This window comes from Nanorana parkeri, unplaced genomic scaffold (assembly GCF_000935625.1).
Source record: "Nanorana parkeri isolate BGI_ZX_2015 unplaced genomic scaffold, ASM93562v1 scaffold1116, whole genome shotgun sequence".
Taxonomy (NCBI): Eukaryota; Metazoa; Chordata; class Amphibia; order Anura; family Dicroglossidae; genus Nanorana; species Nanorana parkeri.
Genome location: NW_017307384.1, coordinates 153,785 through 177,010, shown reverse-complemented (window position 1 = coordinate 177,010; position 23,226 = coordinate 153,785). Strand labels below are relative to the sequence as shown.

The 23,226-nt window shown below is 42.4% G+C and overlaps 1 protein-coding gene across 1 annotated transcript; it reads right to left on the bottom strand.

Annotated features, from left to right (window-relative positions):
- Positions 1-2,099: 2,099 nt before the first annotated feature.
- Positions 2,100-18,830, bottom strand: CRIP1 (cysteine rich protein 1). Its single transcript, XM_018567929.1, has 5 exons — positions 18,714-18,830; positions 6,403-6,497; positions 5,163-5,220; positions 4,980-5,020; positions 2,100-2,392 (listed from the first exon to the last, which is right to left on the bottom strand). The coding sequence occupies exons 1-4, from the start codon at positions 18,751-18,753 to the stop codon at positions 4,980-4,982; spliced, it is 234 nt and encodes a 77-aa protein (XP_018423431.1). The 5' UTR covers positions 18,754-18,830; the 3' UTR covers positions 2,100-2,392.
- Between the last annotated feature and the right edge of the window lie 4,396 nt (positions 18,831-23,226).

The window sequence follows — 23,226 nt, the reverse complement described above, 5'->3', positions numbered from 1 at the left end:
GGTTATCACAGTTTGGTGTCTCAAGGGGGGTAAATAGTCACCAAACATACCGCCAAAGTCCCCATAAGTACTAGCAATGCAGGTAAAATAAAAAATAAATAAATCATGGAATCAGGAAAATTATAGTATTCCGGATACAAGAGCCCCAAGTCACAATGGAGTAGGTCCAGTCAGTCAACTAACCACCGGCTACCACTTGGGGGCTGTGGGAGAGAGGGACATAAGCTTGTTTGAAAGAAAATGGACAACTGCAAAGTCTTGCTGCATGGGGTCGTGTCTGGGGAATACATGAAGTGCACATAGGCTGTCTATTTGGAAAGAAATGCGTTTATCAAACCACAGCCCAAGTAGGGTATGTATAGTCTCCACTACTTGTCCAGAATCGGCCATCTCAAACTGTAGTCTCAATTCAGAGGGAAAAGCAAGGTGACAATGATAAGGGCATGACCCAAAATTTCCACTCGCCCCTTCACCATTGGCGAGTGAAAATTGCGTGGGGGTGAGTGTAAATTCATCGGGGAGGTGCCGCCGCCAGGATCAGGGGGGAGAGTGTTGCCGCTTCAGCAGCGGTGATCCCTCGTTCAGTTCTCCCCTCCTTCTCTTCTCCTCCTTGGCTGCACTGTACCTGCAGCGGCCAAGGAGGAGTAGAGAGGGAGAATCAGTTCAGCTGTCTGCCCATCACGCGCCTACTCTGGCCACCTGCAGCTTCCTCCACCCACATTAGCTGCCATAGGCTGGGAGGAAGACTGCAGAGGTACAATTGGCCGGCTGGCAGGACAGCGTGGGACCTGAAGGGAGGCTTTACCTCGGACATGGGGGATGCATCGCTGTGCCCCTCCCCCCCACCACCACTAGGAGAAGAAGAGGGCACCTGAATCACATCAGCCATGTGCACTGTAAGTCCCTGTTATTTCTGCCTTACACCGCTGACCTCTGCACTGTACATTACATTACTAACCCATGTACTGCTGACTTCTGCACTGTGCGCTACATTACTGAACTCTGCACTGTGCATTACATTACTGACCTCTGTACTGTGCATCATACTGCTGACTTCTGTACTGTGCGTCATACTGCTGACTTCTGTACTGTGTGTCACATTACTGACCTCTGTACCGCTGGCCTCTGTACTGTGCATTACATTACTGACCGCTGTACCTCTGACCTCTGTACTGAGCGTTACATTACTGACCTCTGTACTGAACGTTACATTAATTACCTGTGTACTGTGCGTCATACCGCTGACCTCTGTACTGTGCGTTACATTACTGACCTCTGTACTGTGCGTCATACTGCTGACATCTGTACTGTGCATCACACCGCTGGCCTCTATACTGCTGTGCGTTGTTACTGATCTCTGTACTGTGCGTCACACCGCTGGCCTCTGTATTTGCAAGAGTATTTAGCTGGCCTCTGTACTGTGCGTCACACTGCTGGCCTCTGTATTTGGCATTACACCACTGTGCATTGTTACTGATCTCTGTATTCTGCGTCACACCGCTGACCTGGCGGAGTTAAGGCCGGGGCAGGGTAGGGATTAGGGGGAGCAACTGGTGGCGAGTAACTTTAAGGTCTGGCTAGTAGCTCAGGACTTGAAATTTTGAGCCCTGATAAGGGTATATTCAGATAATATCACCCAGGTTGAATTCAAATGAAAATAGCGGTTGTGCTCAGGAATCAGATGTTGGATCACAATGTTGTTGGAGGAAGAGAGGGTGTCCTTATTTTAGGTTTAAAGCAGGTAGCTACAGGACTACTGATCCATCAGCGTGAATGGAATCCAGTCCAATGTGGTATGTTGGCTGTTCCCGTGCCGTAGTGCTGTTCAAACTAGGTGGGACAGGGTAATAATCCAGTCCCCCAGGTACAATACAAACAAAAGCTGTTTACATCTTTTGGAGGGGAACAAACATTATCTCTAAGGAAGTCTGAGATGAGGGAGATATCAATATCAACAGACTAAAAAGAATGCTTCCAAATCGCATGAATTGAAGCATGTACTCTTACATCAAGCAATGCACTGCATTAACAGAAACCATCAGCTACCGAGTCATATTTGTATCTTTAAAATCAATTTATACAACAAATAAATCTGACAGTTTTTAAAATCCATTTATTTTATAACAATCATGTACACCTGCATAATGTTTACTATATGAAAAATAGACATCTTTATAAATGCAATAGTAATTTCCTCAGTGGTGTTAGAGAAACAGTGCATATTGCTTTTACTATATTATGACATATAGTAGAGTCAAGTAGATGGTAAAGAAGATGGTCACTGTTTCGTATTTGAATGTAATTAGCATGTAAGCATTTTCATAATGATACAGCAGGTGACAAAGTCATTTCTGGTAGATTCTATTTTCCTCCAGGTTTTAATCCAGCAGACCTACAAAAGAGGTAATAATATATTAGTGTGATATAGAGAAATATATTTATTGCTGTAATGTTTCTTTGTGGCGAGCTGTGCTTTGAAGATCTGTCACTATAAAATCCCCCAGCTATCTCTTTCTTTTCACAGTGCTCCTGACTATAAGAACAAGCGTCAGTGTACACAGGCATTTTATATCTGTTTGAGATTTAGGGCCCTTTCACACCTAAGTGTAGTGTTAATACTGTGCGATTACCACACGCTATTGCATAATACACCTAGAATGTGTTACCTTGAGCTAGATGTTACCTTGAGCTAGATATTACTAATATTTGTCCCCTAGGTTGTAAAAAAACAAAATAGCTTTGGAAAGAAAAGGAATTAAGATTTAATAGAGATTAATTAGTAGTAACTAAGAAAGAAAAAGGTACTAAAGTAAAACAAGCTTTTATCAGAATAAATTATGAATGAAGGCTAAACCTCCATTCATTAATTAAAAGGGGGACTATCACACTCACAGCACAGTTCAGTTCTCCCAGTGTAATCAGCAGGGATCCAATGTCACTTTAACAGCTGGTTAGTTCAGCCCTGTGTATCAGGATCAGTTGTCATACTGACAGTGGAGCCTCGCTAATTAAACTGGGAGAGACACACTTCCAAAATAATCTGTAGGGCTGGATGGTATTTTGACAGCCCAGTCCTGCACAGTGCAAGAGCCAGCTGTTATGATGCAAAGCCCAGAGAGGATCCTGGCCCAGTTGCGCCCCCCACCACCACACAAACACACACCACCACAATGCCTGCTGAGATCTCTCCTTCCTCTACCTTGACCCCGCCCTGGCTGCAAAGTATCACTATGCTTATTAAAATACCACTACCTAAGCTATTATATATAAGTTAGCTGCTGATCACACACTTTTAAAAGCGTATTATCTGTTTAGTTGTACTTTTTTATACTTATTTGACTGTGTTGTTTCTAAATATAATTAGTTTTATTTAAGATTTCTTTATTTTGTTGCTGCTAAGGACCAGCTGTTAACTATATCATTTTTTTTGTGCACAGATTATTTCATTTCCTTTAATAGCATAATTTACACATATTAGCATTTCATTGCCAGCCTTACAGCAACATATTTGTCGGAAAGTTGGACTGGAATCTTACTATATTTATTATTTAAGTACATCTGAAGCCCAAACTTGTAGCAGAATGGCGCATTAAAAAATAAATTAAAAAAAATGTTTTCTTTTTGTGTCCTATTGTAGAGTTTTTCCATTACTTTATGTCCTGCAGACTAAACAGTAAGTGAGAAAAGAATCTCCCTTGCCATTGTTGCCAGAGTTTCTTGGACCCCTCTTTTTCTTTTTTACTTTAAATTCGCCCTCACTGACCTCTATAGCAGCAGGCACTGGAAAGCAATTTATCCTCAAAGTACAAAGCAGAAACACAAAAGTTAGGTTGTAGTCGATTTTTCAACAGCTTAGCACCTTCTCTATGTCTACATTAAAAGTCTAGAGGCCTGCCAAATCACTGCTGTGAGATGGAGAAGGGTTAGATGAGCTGTACCCTCAGTGCCTATTCTGTGAACACTGAGCCAAAGGTTCATGTTAGCAAGTGAAGTGGAGTATACCATGACAGATTCCCAGGCATACTATTACAACAAGGAAAATTGTTCATTTTTGTGAGTCCAAACTTTTCTTTAATAATAGAGTTCTGACCATGTATCTGATCTCTTATTTAACCTAAAGTGACACTAAACTCAGGAGTTAAATCTTAAAAGTGCATTCAAGTATCTTAACCATTAACAAAACTGTACCTTGTGGGCTTGTTCACACCATGTCCGGATCATGTCCAGACCAGAAGAGTTTGTTCCCAGACCAAAAAGCATCCCAAGGTATCTCTATGGTATTTCTGGGCTTTGTTAACACCAGTGCAGTCCGTTCCGGTCCAGACAAAAAAAAATACTGCTTGTCTCATTTTCTCTGGTCCGGAATGCATTGTAATGCATGGAAACTGCACCTGTAAGCCCATTTAAAGCTAAACTCCCCCCCCCCCCAAAAAAATGCAGCAAAATCACAGTAAAACACGATGCACTGCGCTTGCAGATCTGCTCCAGATTTGGTCCAGACATTGTGTGAACTGACACTGTCCTTCCTTCTGGAGGGTGGCTACTTTTTTCCCCCATGGTCCCTGTGTGTATTGTAAACTAGCCACTGCTACAAGCTCGCTCCTATGATGGACTGCAATCTCAATACAAATCTCAATACAAATTAGTAAACTAAACGTGGAGATTGTAGTCCATCACAGGAGTGAGCTTGGAGCGGTGACTACTTTACAACACACACAGGGACCATGTGGAACAAAAGTAGCCACCCTCCAGAAGGAGGGACAGCACCAATTCACAGATGATTTGAGGATCTACTGCCCAGTGATACACAAATAAGGTCCAGTATTGTTAATAGTTCTCAGTAATAACTCCTCAGTTTACTGTCACTTTAAATCAATGGGTTGGTAATTTTGGTAGCTAAAGACCATGGAAACCTAAATGAAAACTATCAAGCACAAAAAATATGATTTGATATAAACTTTACAGAGTATAGGTCTTACTTATTTGAAAGTGTGACTTTCTGTTCCACCACGCCCAAAACCTAAATAGCAAAAGAAAAGCTTTTTTACTATATGCTTTTAGACAAACGCAATTGAAAACAAAAAAGTCATAAGTCATCTACAGTACAATCAACAAATGTCTAGAACTTTAGGACAGATACACATTTAGCTATTGTGCCCCACCTTTTGGTCCAAACAATGCTGCATAGCACGGTTGATTGCAGTAGGGCTTGCCATCATGCTGAAGAGAGCAGTAAAATAAAAGTTAGCAAAACACTTCTCAGGTACAATCCATTTGCAGAAATTTCAATATTGTCTTTTTCAGTTAGGCAAATTCACACAGCTGTAGTATTAAAGTCAGTGCTCAGTAGTTCCAATCTGTTGGCAGACATTTAGGGCCTGTTCACACTATCTGTCGGCTATCTACGGGCTAGTGTGTTGTGACAGCTCCGATAGAGCTGTCACTGGTTACATTTTTTCTATTTTTTTTTATGTGGCGTGTACAATGTGTACACTCCACTCAGGTCCTCACACACAAGAAAACAATTGTTTTCTATGTGTTCTTGCAGTGTCCTGCGATCCGGTGCAGTACAACGCAAGTCACCGCTATATGTGAACAGGCTCTCATAGGTATACAGTTGAAGGTATTGTCTCTCCAGACATTTCAAGAGCCTACTAATGTCTGGTGCTGCTAGTGGCCCACATGAATCACTTCTGGTGTTTTGTTGGACCTATGCATGCATCTCTTAGGCACCCAGCTTTGGTACACAAATAGAAAACTAGGGCTGCAACTTCAAAACTCAGCACCCATGATCCTGCAATTGCAACCACAAACTGGTGTGCCAGGCTGATGTTCTGAAGTTGGGTTTGTGTACTGATTCTCAAGAAGAATTAGGCATCAGCCACCACAAACTACACTGTAATGCTGGGGGTAATGGGGGGAGATGTATTAACTATAATCTCACTTGTTAATATATTTCTCATAAGCATTATCTGAGTATCGTTTGCCAAATTTGTTATGTTTCCGTATGGGCCCTTTTACCGGTGCAGTAAAATGGGACACTTGGAAAGGGGACCTGTCCCTTGCCAAAGATGCTGTATATGACAGTTCTGACATATTGTTCTAAGTCAAATGGCTCAGTATACATGTGAGTTATCTTTGCGACGTACAGTACACTGACCTGAATACTTATATGCAAGGTTTAGGTTTTGGTCCTCTATTGACTATATTGTTCCACAGGGCAAGCAGTCCAACTGCAGGCACAATCAATGCAACCAAAACTATACAGTTTGTTTGCATAAAATTATTTCAATATGTATTTGGCTGTTTGCCTGGAGTTCAACTTTAAAACCTTAAACATAAATATTATTCAAAGTGTTTTAAAAACTGTAAAAAGATAGAGATCAATGTAGTATACTATACCTCAGCATGACTACCCGGAGTCAGAGTCTTGTTGCATTTCTCACATTTTAGGCATGGCCTATGCCAGTCCTTATTAAGAGAAGATACCCTTTCAGCTGTAATAAACACACAAAAAAGATTTTCAGTAATGAATACAAATATTGTCAGAGGTAGCAATACTATGACAAATCACCATAAGGGTTGGATACAGAGAAATGAAGAAAAGGATTATCAAGACCTGTTATCAATAACATGGCTGCCCAAAAGTAGGGTTGAGGTTCGGGTTTGCCGCTTTCATTTGTAACCATAATGCCCAACCTGGCCTTTGACCTTAGGGCAGCGGGCTCAGAATGCCCAATAAGTGGGTTTTTGGAATAGTCAGTCACCTCACTGTGTGCTTTATTTGTGATAGGGAAAGCATAGGGGGTGCTGCTGACAAACTACATTGGGAGAGATTGTGTAGGGCTTGTCAGCACTGACAGGTCTGTTAAACTAGATGTACACCCTCGCTGAATGTTGTGTATGTAGCAAAATGCTGTGCATCTTAGAGTGGTGGAAGATAGGGGCATTCTTTTTTGTTCCTTTGTCAGATTTCAATGATGCTGATGTCTTGCAGCCTATTTTCAGCCTATCCCTGTCCACATGCACTACAGTAATAACAGGCTGCATGTGTATTTTCACAGGGCATATTTTTTATTTGTTGCTGGCTGTAATTTTCTTGCAGGTCTTTGTTTAAATGGTGATAACAGTGGAGTATGCCTGAGCATATTGGCTGCAGTCACTTTTCCTCAGACAATGTTCTACCCAGCTCATTTGACAAAAGTTGATTTAAAAAACAACTTTTGTCAAACCTGGTGGTGCTGGCAGGACCAGCCATGGATTGAATTTGGCTGATTCAGCAAGAAAACTCTAAAATTCGATCCAGGTATGGCCAGCTTCTATCCTTCTTTCACAGGTCCTCTTTAGAAGCTTCCACCTACAGAAGCTGCTTCTGTTACCGTCTGTACTAAACCCTATGTCTGTGCTACTGCCTGGTAGGAAGATGTGTCTGGTCCCTACACCACTTGTAAGATGTGCCATTGTACATCGTGGTAGATTGCTGTTTAGCCAGTGACCACTTCCCTTGGTCGCTAGTGGCCACAGTGAGTTTCAAGTGAATGCGCCAGAGAGGCCCTGGTTGCTGCAGGACTATTACATATGGGCTTCTGGGACAGGACAAACAGCTTCCCCCTCTGTACCCTTTTTGCCCTGAGCCACATAGCAGCTGCATGCACTGCTATGGTAATATTTATAGCATCTGTATTCCTGTACTATTGTGATCACACATTACAGTATTCCTGAGACCCATGCCCCCAAATCCGTAAATTCTCTGTTCCTGTGTTCCAGTGTTCTCAGAATTCAGTGTTCATCTTTGTTCATATCCCCAAGCACCAGTTTCCCTTTCTCACCATTAATTTACATCGGCCACGCTCATTAGCTGTCCACCTTTGGCCTGGCCCTATTTTTAAGATTGTCATTTTTGTACCATGCCCTGGTTTTTTTCTAGGTGAACTATGGTCTGCACGGGTGTGTTTGAGGACCACACCCTGGAAATCATCCTGCAGCAAAGATTATCAACCTTTGCTGGGTATGCTGGTAAATATCAGGCAGCTCCTTAGACTCTGCCCCTTGTCCCCTTTTAGGGCTCACAGAGACAGCAGAGAGGTTTCACGATCCCAGTCATGCATTACACAGGCTTTTATTATTGTGCGAGGATAGTCCCTGTCTTCAAATTAATTACCTATTTCTTTGCTATTAAATTCAATGTGATATTCAATTAGAGAAACTGACCCTTATCAGTGTATATGAAGACTGATGGTGCGTGAAAGTTAACAAATGCTAGAAGTTAATTCCAATACAATGGTTTGGTATACAAATCTGACATCAATATGGAACCTACACACATCACTATAGTATCAAAGAATGGAATTTGTTCCTTGTGAGACACAATTTTAAAGTTAACCTCTGAATGTATGCTATTGATATATTCAAAGGCGAATGGGAATCCAATGTTGGCCTACCATAGAGCAAATGCATCACCAATATAACACCCCTTATCTAAACAAAGTTATGTGAAAGGCACACTGAAAAACAGCTCTTCTAATCTGTTTAAGAATGCGCCTGCTTATGATAGAATGTTGTAATACCTCCAGGTCTGCCTGTTCTGCTAATGATGTTCACAGAGTCCCTGCCAGGTTTTCCAGAATCCCTGCCAGAACATCTAATGGCACTTGCAGAATTTCTGCCAGGACCTCTACTCGTGATCACAGAATCCCTGCCAGGAATTCTGAGTGTCCCACCCCGATCCAATGTATATTTAAGCACTTCTTTGTAACAATTTACAAAAAATGCACTATCGTGCTTTGGGGGATTTCAATCTCCACCATAGATTCTATTTGTATCCAATGATTGTTTGACCCTTCTTGTGTATCAATATGGTTTCAAGGAGTGGAGAGGCAAACTGCACCAAAAAGGTAAAACTAAAAAACAAAATTACAAACATCCCCCTGGATGGTGTTATAGTTGGCTGTGGATTAGTTGAATAAAGAGGTCTATTAGCATAAGGCTACATAAAAGGTATCTATTTTTATTGAAATTCTCACATATAAAACCTGTATACAATTCCAAAACACTCTGCAACCCACAAACAAATCGCATGCTAAAAACACCTAAAATCCCCATTAAGAACCTGAGGAACCCACAAGTGGTGCGGAGTAATACTGTAACAAAGAGATGCATATTGTAATTAAACTTTTCTATAGTATATATAATACTTGCAGTAAATACAAAAAAGTACTATATATGAAAGTGCATATAAAGTATAGAACGATCTCACTTGAATCCAATTTACATCTAGCAAGATATTGAGCAGGCTAATTCCAGAGTATTCAACAGTTTCAAAAGATCCACTGATAACACGCATTCTAAATAATGCAGCTTTTATTTACATGAAATTAAGATAATTTGGTTTTACAACCTGGAGGCCATATTTTGTTTTTGCATGTCACAGGACAGAATGGAAAATTCCAGCAGCTAAATAACTGTGGTGCTTAAACAGGGACAGCTGGAAAATAACATTTGGAAATCTCAGAGGAAGTATTTCCTAGCTCCATATAAAGTAAAGCAAGCTTTTCTTTGACATTACATAGCATACGTCTCTTCTGACATACATAACTATAGGACAGACTTAAGCCTAAAGGAGAGATAAATAATATAACAAAGTTTGTAGTCACTTTACATTTGTTTGACAGCAACAAATGTATAAAAAATATGTTGTCATAAAAGCTACCATTGTTGTGGTAGCTCGCATGACAGTTTTAAATTCCCCCAATTCATTTACTGTCCCTCTGATACACATACAAGAAATGGGAGGAATGGTTGTCAATGGGATTAAATGTTCTGGACAGCAATAGCATTGTTAGCAGTTCTAACCCTTCCTTACTCTACTAAAAATATGTTTTGTCTTTGTTCCTCTTGGAGAGATTTCCTATAACTCTTTGTCCTGACAAGGAGTAAAGATGTCCCCAATAAAGGCAAAGATAGCAATAAATTCCTCTAACCCAACCTTCTGGCTCCTTAGGGGTGGCTTAGAATTTTTGTACAGCATCATGCAAAACAAATTACTCTAATTCAGGGAGGGTGGGGTCCATTCAGAAAAGATCAGATGTTCACCTCCGTCTAGGCCTGCTCTGCCTCCCACCCTCTGCCATGCTTGCTGCCCCTGATGTGATTTCCAATGTGAAGTGGAAACTGTAAAAGCTCCTAGTGTGAGAGTGAGGGACGCTAATGTAAAAGGAAGTGTCCCCAAATGTAAAGGTGGGCTCATGATGTAAAGGGGGACTCTGATGTAAAAGGGAGGCACTGATGTGGGAGGGTGTGTGAATGGGAGGCATGATTTGAAGGGGGGGAGCCTCATGGTTTTTTGGGGGGTTTGCTCATGGGTCCCCCGATAAAATCCCTACCAGACACCTATCTGGGATAAGGGTCTGGTACAGATTTTGGAGGGACCCTCTTCACGGTGGGGGGGAGCAGTGTGCTACTGCGCATGTGCGAACTACCACCTATTGAGGCCAGTCAGAGAGGTAGAGTTGGCCAGTGTGACCTATTTAAATGTTCAGGAGGCGAGCTATGGCAGACCAGTTACCAATATGCCCTACACCTAGCCACCTCTCTGTCCCAAGTTACCTTTTCCTCCTCCTGTATCAGCTATGTTGCTCTGCAAATACATGTATGGTGGATGCGCGCGTTGTTTTTCTTGTATATATGGGTGGTGACCCATGTTGCTCTATTCTTTAAGCATGCATCCAACAAAGCCCACCCCTCCCAAAAAAACAGCCCTCTGAAAGAAGGCAGGTGGCCTGTCTTCTTCATTCTGGCCCTGCTAGATTTAAGATTCAGCACAGTGTTCCTGTCTTTTGTTTAGTCCATCCAGATCAGATCAGAGATTACCACACAATAGGAGCAGACTGGAAGATTCAACATCTAGACGCAGAACTTTAGCCAAGGACAGACAATAGTCTCACCATGATGACTGGGAAAGACCATCCAGGTCACCTACAGAATCTACACAAATTTTGAGATCTTATATGAGTCACCACTACTCTCGTCCAAATACAGAAGTTTACTGTGCATGTCTGAACTTAGCCCTCCCTGAAAAAACAACATGTAAGAGTTGCTTCTTAGAGGCACCGAGAGACAAGGAAGCAGATCATTTACAAGTGATTAAAAGAGTTTGCTTCTAAGACTAGATTACCTCCAAGTCACTCCGCAATTGCCCCTCAATCTTGTTCATGATTCTCAGGCAGTCTAATTCCACCAACAGATCTATCATCAGAAAAAGAGTATACCGGGGGGTTTGACTTCGCACTTGTCCAGCCTTTTGTAAATTCTGTAATATAAGCTCTGCTATGGGAAGATGCTGAAGAGGAGCCTCAAAGAAAGAAAAATTTGTTTTTAAACATATGAAAATGAAGGTAACCAATTTTTTTTTTTTTTAGGAAATCAAAGATTATTGTGGATAAGTGGGCACAAGTGGAGAAGAACACCTCATTCCCCGATCGGTTTTCAAAACTATATACCTTTACAAAAGGAAGATGTGAAAGAATTAGACAACTCTCCGGTAGGGGACACACCCTTAATGAGGTTCGCAAGACACGTTACATTGCCATTAGATGACATCCTTACTTTCTAGAGTTTAAAAAATATTGACCTGACAACAGGAGGAGCGTGCAAGCTGGCTATAGCATTTGTATCAGCCTCGAGAGCACTGGAAGAATGGAATCATTGAAATCGGCCATTGCTAGTGATCTCAGTAAAACTGAGATTATTGCTTCTCTGCAGGAGAATACATTATCTTCTGTATTTATAGCTACTATTGTTTACCCAAGGTCTCTAAGCAGGATCATGCTGAACTCAGTTACTGGCAAGAAAGCACTTTGGCTTAGACCTTGGGTCGTGGACCCCAGCTCAAAGCAAGATCCCTTTTGAAGGCCAATCACTCTTCAGGAATAGGCTGGCTATGGCCATTGCCAAGGCAACAAGGGGAAAAGTCTGGCTTTCTCTTTCAAGACAGAAGGCTGTTGAAACAAAGAAGATTTAAATTTGGAAAAGTTCCCCAGAACAGAGGTACAAGCTCACAGGCTGAGGAAAAGGTTTCCGTAGGTTTCTCTTGGAGGAATTCAAGCAGGAAAAAGTGCTCCCATCCTTTTTCGCTACACAACAAGGTCAGCTAAGCCAGTTGGAAGTAGGCAAGTCTCTATAAGCATATATTCAAGCAGCAGCAGCTATTAGACAGATTCTTTTCATCATTCCTATGGGGGGCAAGGAAAGGATTCAAGGCTTCTAGTAGAATCATTTTTTGCCATAAGTCAGGGTAAATGAGTCACGAACATCAATAGTTTGCCACAAGTCACCTTTATAAGGGCTAATGCACATGGGCATATTTGTGGGCAAATAGGAAATGTTGTACTCCGGTGTATGCCTGTAAATGCCAGTACCGGCATTTGCATGCACACAGGTGCACATTTCCTAACCTGAAAACCTGGTACCAGCATTTGCAGGCTTACACCCAAAGACAGCCTTTTTTGTCCATACATTGCTATGGACGTACAATTGTAGCAGCTGCGGCTCCCAGGTGAAGCAAATGTAGGTGTATTTGACACTGTATGCAAATACGCCTGTATTTTATGTCCATATGCACAAGCCCTAAATGTCCAGCACCAAGCCTTGAGTCCTTTTGCATACCACTCTGACTAAACAATGTCATAAACTTAGTGTATTATTTCCCTTTATTCCAGCACAGTCTCTTAGTGTTTCAATACTCCCAGTTGTGTCAGATGCCTGGGTCTTCCACCACACACTGTGGTTACCTTCTCCAATTCTTACATCACTACTGTGTCCCGGAATGACATAGGAGTCAGAGAATTGTACCACAGCATGCAGCATTGGGCACAGGCATCCTGCATTCCTTGAAGTGCGGAATTCTGAATATGCTAGAATGATAAGAGATACCGAGGTACTACAAAAAAAAGCAGCACTTGAACTGACTGTGAGCAACAACTGCTGACCTCTAATCCTCTAATGTGTCAAAGATAAAGTTGTGGTTGTTACACTGAGCCTCATTAAACATGGTGTCAGAACTTTGGTGTTTCTTAGCCACCATTGCTCAAAAGTAACAGAAACATCTAAAAAGACATAACGAAAGAAAACGGCTGACAACAAACTGCTAGCTCCAAATGCTATGGACTGTAAAAGAGATCTGGCAACAAACTGGGCCTTCTTCAGATCACAGTGGAAGGATTAAGATGTTCCTACTAAACTGGACAAAACAGATCCAAAGGTAAATCTGGCCATACACTAGTAGATTTCCAAATAAACGTTCGTACAAAAGATCTTTCTTTACTACCCAATAATGCCATCAGACTCTTGACGAATGTCGATCAAAATTTCATTTGTTTTTAATGTTCGATTTTGGAATGAATGAAGTTTCCTAAATGAAGACCACATTTACAATTTCGTTCATTCAGGAAAGATTTTCCATCCTGCTCCTTCGAAAGAAAGTTCATTTATACGTAAGTTCTTTTGAAAATCTAAGCAGTGTATGGCCAGCTTAAGAATTACACTCAGTAATAGGGAGAGACTGTCTGCAAATTGATCAGAACCTCACGCAGTCTAAAGATGATAAGCAAGCAAGATGTGCAAATAAAGACTCTGGATGCACTGCAGAGCCATTTTATGCCCGCCCGAAAAACCATATATGACAGATACACTTTCAATACTATAGAACAAGTCAAAAGACTGTAAAAGACCATAGACCGATTTGTCACACAGCTGAGGCAGCTAGTTGCAACATGTGGATTTGGAGCACTGTATGATAAACGTATTAGAGACAGAACAGTGAATAGTGGGATATTAATGCAGGAAAAAGAATGCTGAGAGTGCCTGGGCTGAACTCCCAAAAAGCAACAGACGTGCAGAACCCGTGGGCTCACAGAGTTTCAAATACAAACAATGCAAGACAGAGAAGGAGATAGGACATTATACTGTAAAAACACACCACCAAGAGGAGGTAAGCATAAGAGCACAAGTAACAATAGCTAAGCATGAGAACACAAGTCAACAATAGCTAAACATGAGAACACAAGTCAACAATAGCTAAGCATGAGAACACAAGTCAACAATAGCTAAGCATGTGAACACAAGTCAACAATAGCTAAGCATGAGAACACAAGTCAACAATAGCTAAACATGAGAACACAAGCCAACAGTAGCGAAGCATGAGAACTCAAGTCACCTAAGGTGTAGGAATTAGATGTAAATAATGTGGAAACACACCAAGGGCAGAAAGCTCTGTCCGGTTTGTGGAAAAAAAAATTACAGAAAGGGAAAACAGCAGTTCTGATGAATCAGTACTCGCTATTAAACATCAGATAGCATCAGTCAGTACCACATGTCACTGTAGAGTAAGGTTACTAGATATCAAAATGAAATCCGGGGACACCCTACTTGCCACACCTACGTTTAACCACTCCTATTAAAACCACAATTCCATTTGTAGCCACATCCACAAAATCATACCCTCATTTTTAGCATGCCCTGAAACAGTTGGTCACCGACGTATGGAAGATAAAGCAGACGTTTATCTTCCATACGTTTATCTACAAGCAGTGAAATACTGCGGTGCACGCAGAGCTCCGTGGCAAATCACGAGCATGGCTAAATTGTGTTGACAGTGGGAGTGGCTGAAGATGCACAGTTAAATAAATCCTGCATTTTTCCCCATGGTCCCTGTGTGTGTTGTAACGTAGCTGCCACTCCAAGCTCCCTCCTGTGATGGATTACAATCTCATGTTTAGTTTACTAATTTGTATTGAGATTGTAATCCATCACAGGATTGAGTTTGGAGTGGCGGCTACTTTACAACACACACAGGGACCATGGGGAACAAAAGTAGCCACCCTCCAGAAGGAAGGACAGTGTCAGCATTAATTCAGAGATGATTTGAGGATCAACAGCTGAGTGATACACAAATAAGGCACATTTTTGTTAATGCTTAGGCCCCATTCACACCTGACCGTTTTGTAGCGCGTCCTACGCTCGATGAACGCTCTACAAAACGGTCAAAAAAATAAATAGCATTGTAGTCAATGGTATCGTTCCCACCTGTCCGTATTTCCGCCCGTCCCGAACGCACTACAAAACGGCCCACGCATGAAAAGGTCCCGGAGCGTTTTTGCTGCGTATTGGTCCATTTTGTAGGGCGTTTTCCATTTGGATACTGCCAAGTAGCCTTTGGAATTGCGTGACGGTCGACTATTACAATACGCATAGGTGTGAATGGGGCCTTAGGGTACTTTAATGCATTTTTAAGATTTAAGGGCCAGTTCACACCAATTGTGGTGCTTTCCAGAGCGGTAGCTGCTGGAACGCACAGCAATCGCACACTAAACTCCCCCCTTCATTCGAGGGTGGGAGGGGTGTGGCGGTGCATTGAAGTCAATGGCACCGCAGCCACATTGCCTGCAGTGTGATTGGACGCGTGGCAAAACATTGCAAAAAAATAGAGTAAGCAGCATTTTTTTGTGTTCGCAGTGGACCAGAATGCAGGCAATGTCTTGCCATGCGCCTAATCGCACTGCGGGCAGGGGGATTGGCTGCGGTGCCATTGACTTCAATGCACCGCCACGCCCCAGAGCGAAGGGGGGAGTTTAGTGTGCGATTGCTATGCGTTCCAGCAGCTACCGCTCTGGAACGCACCGCAATTGGTGTGAACTGGCCCTAACTCCTGAGTTTAGTGTGTCTTTAAGTTTGAAGTAGAGTCTTATGTACATTGTGCATTCCAATTAGGAAGGCATACGAGGGGTATTTATCAAACCTGGAGCAGACAATATCTGGGGCAGCTGTGTGTGCAACCAATTAGCTTCTCTCTTCAGTTTGTTCAGTTAAGATTTGAAATTAAAAGAGAGAGGCTGATTGGTCACCAGGCACAGCTGCTCCAGATTTTGTCTGCTCCAGTTGTGATAAATTCCCTTCACAGTATATTGTATACAATTGACAAAATTATTACATCCTCAGTTCCAAGCACATCGACTAAAGATTTGCATGATCTATGAGCTAATCTGAACTGACTGTTGCCAGTTAAACTTCATAAAATTCTAAAGCATGAAAAAATGTTTTGCAGATAAGTAACGTATGTTCCTCCTAAGAAGCACTGTTGCACTACCATAAAATTCATAAAAGAAACCTCTGATCCCCTTTATTTGTCGTACAAGAATGCAGACAGCGTCAACTAGGTGTGGCTGCTGAACTTCCCTTGAACTTGTGTAACACGATTGTGAAATAATTACATGAATCACAAAGATCACAGCGAATAAACCCTTTCCCTCTAGGGACTGATATTACAGAGACATGTTATACACCATCAAATCCTGCAAACACAGACCACAAAGGCAGTATATGTAGTGATATATCTGTACAGACACAGGGTCATATATAAAACAATTACACATCTAGTGAATAATGATGAAATACAGGCACATTTACAATAGTGAACAACCTGCTTCTGGTTACTCCTTGTTTAAAACCTCACCATTGAGTGGAAGTGATCAGACACTTTGATTGTCTACATAAAGGGCAACCTAATCTACACCGCAAATATGTCAGCTGTCTCCAGCCACCAAGGAAGGCCTCCCAGTGACAGCAAATATAATACAAGTAAAACCAAGCAACCCAAAGTGTGTCAGATACACAATGCACTGTGTCATGTGGTGGTGTGATTTAAAGAGCGCTGTCAACGGAGAATCATGGAGGCTCCCCTCAAAGTAAAATTAAATCCTAATTTAATAAAAGCATAACGTGCTGCAAACCTCAGCATTTACCATGTAGGCATGTCTGCTTATCTTTTAATTCTGTGGGTGCTTTTAAATCCTCTTCTGAAAATCGTCCTCTCCCTGGTTGCTGTTTTCAGGTGGCTCCATTCCCTTACAAACTCTCAAGGAGCCACCTTTGCATGCTCACTCCTCGTGGGCATGTGCTGTCCTTAATGCACTGCATAGTTAAGTACTCAGAGCCCGTGCTTCCCTACTCGGAACCTTTTCTTGCCATAGTTCTCTTCAGGGTCACAGTTGGACATATACTAATGTCCTCCTGTGACCCAAAACTCAGCATATAGCGGGCTGTATGCTGTCAATCACCATTCTCTGCAGGGAGAAGATTGGGAACTGAGTGATCAGCAGTATGTGATCGCTCAATTCTCAATCAATAGAGGCGACGTGAGATAGCTTCAGTGCCACACGTCGGCTCTAACTATGGGGATGAGTGTATATCACTCTCCCCAAAATTCTCCTTTAATCACTGACTCAGAACAAGCAAGCAGCACAGGATGTCAATGTTTAGTCAGAATTTCTGATCTTCATACCTGTTACAGATAAGTGACAGAAAACGTTTGAAGCCAGTGTGTGCAATGACTGCGTGGAACCAGAATATTCAAAATAAATCAGCAAAGCAAACTGGGTATTTCTCACCTTAACAGTCGTCCTTAAAAGTATTTACAAGCACTTTGTCTGTTTATAAACTTTTTTTTCTGCTTTTATGATTATTTGAAATGGCTTGCTAAACAATAAGTACCCATAACATCGTAAATAAAAGAGCAATGGTGCTCTTTCAGGTCAGTAATCAAAATCACACGGAAACTAGCTTTTACTAGTATAGCTTTAACAAGCTATTGTAATCTGATTAGTAGCTATGGTCATTGCTTATTTTATTAAACAAAAAACGTTTATCCTTGCAGTGGGACTACCCTTGCACTGCAAGGGTTAAGTGCTCCCTCCAGGCTGCTAGACATGTCACCGCAGACTCTTTTTTCCCCCTGTGCTCCAGTGGTCTACGGACTGCTGCTGTCATCATGTCTAATGCGTGTCCAATAACCTGCATTACAAGTGAGGATGCCAAGGGACATATCATAGCCTGAGCAGAGGGAGGGGGAGGTGAGCGCTGACCACTGGGGGACCGACCATCAGGTGAGTAATACAGCTTTATTTGAGCCCCCTAGACAAACAAGCACTTAACCCTTGCAGTGCAGGATTTGTTTTCTTTACCCGGAGTTCTTCTTTAAATAAATTCATATAAGGCTAGATTATAAAGACTGGAGCAAAGAAAAAAAAATAGTTCTATATCCTACAGCAACCAGTTTCATCTTTCTCTATGAAAATAAAATATGTTACTGTTTGTAACAAAACATATTTATTAGTAAATGTTGAACATCTAGCATAAGATATGCAGTTGGTTTTAGAAAACACAGATGATAAAAGTTGTCTTTGCTCGCTGAGATTGGTAAGGCGCTGGCTATAGAACAAGACTTCCGAGTGACATTTGACATCATCCGGAATGCAACTCAGACAGTGCTTTCACCATTTTGGATGTGCGCAGCATTTCACAACGTCATCCTTACTTTATTAGATGTTAACCATGCATCATGTGCACTGTCACAGTGAGTTTGAATCCTGAGTATAATCAGAACAGAACATACAAGCAATTTATGGTGCATCATTAAAGAACCATTTCCTAAAAAAATTGGAGTCTTATATTTCACATCAATTATTCGCATAATCATTAGCATTATTTTCCAAGGCTCTGCAATTAACAATGATGATAACCAAAGTACAGTTACCCAGAGCAATCAATATTTTTTTTAAACGGTTTAAAATATATATTCAAACCTATAAAAGCTAAAGTTTGCAGCATATCCCGACAGAGTGTTATCAGATACAGTCTATAATGTGGTGTATCCTACTTACCAAAGTACACTTCTTTCTGGCACTTAGGACACTTAGGCATGTTGATGCTGATGATGTAGTGAACTTCAACAACAGTGTGTTCACAGCAACTCAGCTTCTGTTTTTGTTCAGTATTGGGAGGGGCAGGGATAGGAGGGGAAGATGCTTTGCACACGGCTTAGATATACTTTTGAAAAGGACTTCTGTCACTAATGTATTATAACTTTAACCCTTAACGGCTGCACTTATGTAGTAAAAGAACTTTGAATAAACGCAGAACCTCTGTTTTCTCCTATTCTGTCAATTAAAGTGACACTAAACTCAGGTGTTAAATCTTACAAATGCATTCAAGAACCTTAAAGTGATAGTAAAGCCAATTTTCTTTTTCATTTCTCCTTTAAAGAGACCCTCCTTTGCTGGAGGCTGTTGTTTTGTTTTTTTTAAAGTTCTTCATTCCTCGTTTTCTAGTGGGTCCCCGCCATGCTCTTCTCCCCGCCCCCTGCACGGGTGCCACCATCGTTCTAATGGAGGCACCCGTGCGCACTCGTCCCGCTCGTCCCCGCAGCGGCTGTGTGCATCCATAGACACACAGAGCCCTGTGGCAGGCCACGCCCCTTCCTCCTTTGATTGATGGCAGAAGGAGCCTATGGCTCCTCTGCCATCAGTATCCTCCCCTGCAACCCGGAAGTTCGGGGTACGGATGATCGCTTCGGGACCGACGGCATGGACGAGCACAGCTGAGAGGTAAGTGTGGGGGAGACAGGGGTAAAAAAATGGTGCTGGGCTGTTTTTACCCTAATGCAGAGAATGGATTAAGGTAAAAAACGCCCAGACCTTAATACTACTTTAACTACAGTATTAACAAAAATGTATCTTATTTGTGCATAACACAGCTGTAGATCATCAAATCATCTCTGAATTAGTGCTGACACTGTCCTTCCTTTTGGAGGGTGGCTACTTTTGTTCCCCTTGATCCCTGTGTGTCTAATAAATTAGACACCACGCCAAGCTCACTCCCGTGATAGACTATAACTTCAGTACAAATTCGTAAACTAAATGTGAGATTGTAGTCCATCACGGGGGCAAGTAATGCAGGGACCAGTAATGTAGTGCTACATGACAGGTCCACGATGGGCGGTCCATGATTGTTACCATATGCTGACATTATAGACTGCAGACTCTATTCCAAATCCTCAGTGGACCCCAGCACTGAACAGTCAATGGGAAGTTTCTACATCATGCAGGTGGTGACATTGGCACCCGAAGATGGACCCCACCTCCTGTGCACAGATAAAGAGAAAAAACCCAGGACCTAAATATCACATAGCCACAGATTTAGTTGAGGAAAAGGGGCTTTTAGGTAAGATTTTTATTCTACTTACCATTGGATGGGGCTTTGCCAAGAAGTCGGGTTTGGGAGCAGAGTTACATGAGAGGGCATAAAAAATACCTTTACATCAGTCAGAGACAACTTTATTTACAGCTGTCTAGGAAATTCTGGCTGGCCATTCCTTGACATACTGGGACAAAATGCGAGTAGTGTAAGATGGGATTCCACCTGACAGGTGGGTATCAAGGTAGTCCAGGTAAGGCAGGCCACCACCACCCCCGGATGCATGGTGGTGGGCAGTCCTCTAGGAGGTAGAGCCAGTCTGGCCGCCTATGTCACTGGCAAAATCCAGTCTGAATAGCATGAGACAGTATGGCCACAAGTGTGGGAAGATGCCGATCAGCCACCTGCCACAACCCCTGTCTGTACCCGACCACGCTCTTGCCTCCTGTCTTGCTTGCTGCCTACTGGTTGCTGACCCACACTGCTTGTCCCCTACAAAGATCCTTGTCTGATCTTCATCACTTGCAGGCCTACTGCTCTGTCTACTATCTCCACTCCATAACCTTCTTGTCCTCACCCATCCCTTGGTGTGGTGATCCTGAGGACTGCAACCTGGTACCAGCCTGCAGCATGAAGCCCATTTCCACTATCAGGAGCCCTGGCGAAGACCAGCTGGTGCTTAGCCTCAGGTGACCCAGGTCACCTGCCAGGGGGTGTCTCCCTAAGAGAAATTACAGTCATGCAACTGGCTATGGGAGACAGTTCCCCACTTGACCAATTGTGTAAACAAATTGCTGAGCTCAAAATATCTGTGCAAGAGGTTCAGTGAGGGTTTTTCTAGTTTGAGGGCTACCTTGAGTCCTTATTCAGTTCAACCTTGCCCTACGCTCATCCGTCTCCTGCTCCAGCTTTTTCCTCATCAGCCACATTTTTCCAGTGACTGGAGTCAGTTCTGGGTTTTTCACAGTGTCTGTTTACTCTGTTTCTCCCTGCAATCCAAGACCTTCAACAATGGACAGACTAAGGCAGGATTCATAATCTCTGTCCTCCAAGGGCAGCCACAGGCCTGGGCTTTTCATCTCCTGAAACAAGGAAGTGAGGTCATAAGCAGTATTTCTTCCTTGCTCATAGTGTTGGCTGACCTATTCCTGTCATTGTTGTGGGGGACACTTTAACAATTTTTTAAACCCATTTTTACATAAAGTTTCGGTAAAAGATGCTAACTCTCCTGGGACATTCACATCACTTAGTAATTTGAGCTCTGCACTGGGTTTCCACAACCTCTGGCGAGCACTTTACCCTTTACAACGTCAGTATTCATGCCAATTCAAGACACATAATACACTTTCCCACAGTGGGAACATCAGACATCGCACCGTTTATAAAAACATTAGAATTTCCAACATTTCCAATGTCTAGAAATATCCACTCTGGCTGCCAGTAGGCAGTGGCACAAAACACCCTTCTTACTTTTGGGGAGGGGACCTGATATTGACAGGAAAGCCACTATGAGGAAGGGCCCGATATTAGAAATACACATACTGTACTGCGGTAGCAGGTAAAAACTAAGTTCCGAAACCCAGTGATTGCAGAACAACTCCACCACACATGAAGATAAGAGCCCACATCCCCCGGAGCATTTCCATCCATGATGTGATACAGATGGATATATTCTGTGAAGTTCCTGAAGGTTACGATGCCAAAGAAATACAATCTTATAGTTCTTTTTCTGCATGTAAGAGGACATAACTTGTGAGTTAAGATATGACATTTTTTCCAAGCGTCTCCTGAGAAAGAACCCCCATCTCATCTCAAATGGGGATCGTCCTCCAGTCTGTCCGTTTCCCCCTTTCCCCCACAGCAGTCCATAGAAAGAGAAAATCATGTGAGAAGGAGGGTCAGTAGATGACAAAAATATCTTCAGTGGTGTGAACATCAATGGGGTAGGCAAAAGACAATTTAGATTATATCATCCCTGAAGAAGTAATTGGACGCAATGTTGGGCATGACGTCATCTTGTTACAGCTTTATAACACATTTTTTTGCGCATTGTTTATAAACTGGCCATTTTAGTTAGTTTTAATAAACCCATTTTAGAAGACGGAGTGCACTATGTTTGTGTTATATGTTCTTTCCTGAGAATAACACTCAATGAGATGGATTAAATCATCAGAGGAACATCACTCCAGCAATCGCTCATAGGAGAGGAAAAAGCACAAATCTGATCTCAGGTTATTCATCAGCAGAAATTAAGGTTCTAGAGGAAGAGCACTGCATGAATTCCCCACAGAAGGGAAACAAGTGACTTCTGACTTTAGTTTAACACTGGGTCCAACCACCAGGTGAGAGGCAAAAGGTGGAGGTTTTTTGGATATCATTACTTTACAAAGGATTTACATTTTCACAGTTAAACAATCTGATATCTGGAATACATCTGCACCTACATAGCATTATTCATTAACTGTTAAAGGAGAACTATGACATGAGTGATTTCCACTCATCTCATAGTTCTAAGCCGACCTGTGACAATGAGACTGTCACAGGTCGGCTCAGTAGAACGGGAGGTGAGGGAACACATACCGGGTTCCCTCACCTCTCGATCCTGTCACGGCTCTCTGCCGTGACAGGGGGAGGGGCTGCATTCCCCTCTCACCGATCCCATCTGCCAGCGCTGACTGGCGGAATGGATGGGGGAGGGGGCGGGTACAGCTGGCTCTGCCTCTAGATAGGCAGAGCCAGCTGTCACTCACGCAGCTGGGCGGATCCCGTCAAAAGAGTCGTGATCCGTCCCGGCTGCGGCGTCTCAGTATACCGCGAGCTGTAGCTCGCCATATACTGAGCTTAGGGTAACGGGAGGATGCTAGTTTGTGTCCTCCCGTTACCCTTTGGAGAACTATGGGGAAAAACACTGACCCCATAGTTCTCCTTTAAATCACCTTTGCAATGTTATTAAGTTTTAAGTGACTGGCTATGACATGAACTTTGAAATAGATTGTATAACACTATTATGCTAGATCATGATAACAGGATGTTGTTTGTTTGTTTGTTTTAGTGTTTTGTAGAAATTGCTGTTGTCATTGGTGATAGTTCTACACTATAAGCTTTCTTACTTTGGTTACGTACAGATGCAGCCACTTTCAGGATGTGGTTCACTTGAGCGAGCACAGTGACCGCATCTGTACGCAGGTTCTTAGCACAGGA

Bases quoted from the DNA above. Each gene is read 5' to 3' on its own strand.
- CRIP1 (XM_018567929.1), bottom strand. From the start codon at position 18,753: ATGCCTAAGTGTCCTAAGTGCCAGAAAGAAGTGTACTTTG. The intron at 6,498-18,713 runs GTAAGTAGGATA...TGTTTATTACAG, and splicing joins CCAGAAAGAAGTGTACTTTG to CTGAAAGGGTATCTTCTCTT. The intron at 5,221-6,402 runs GTATAGTATACT...TGCTCTCTTCAG, and splicing joins CTCCGGGTAGTCATGCTGAG to CATGATGGCAAGCCCTACTG.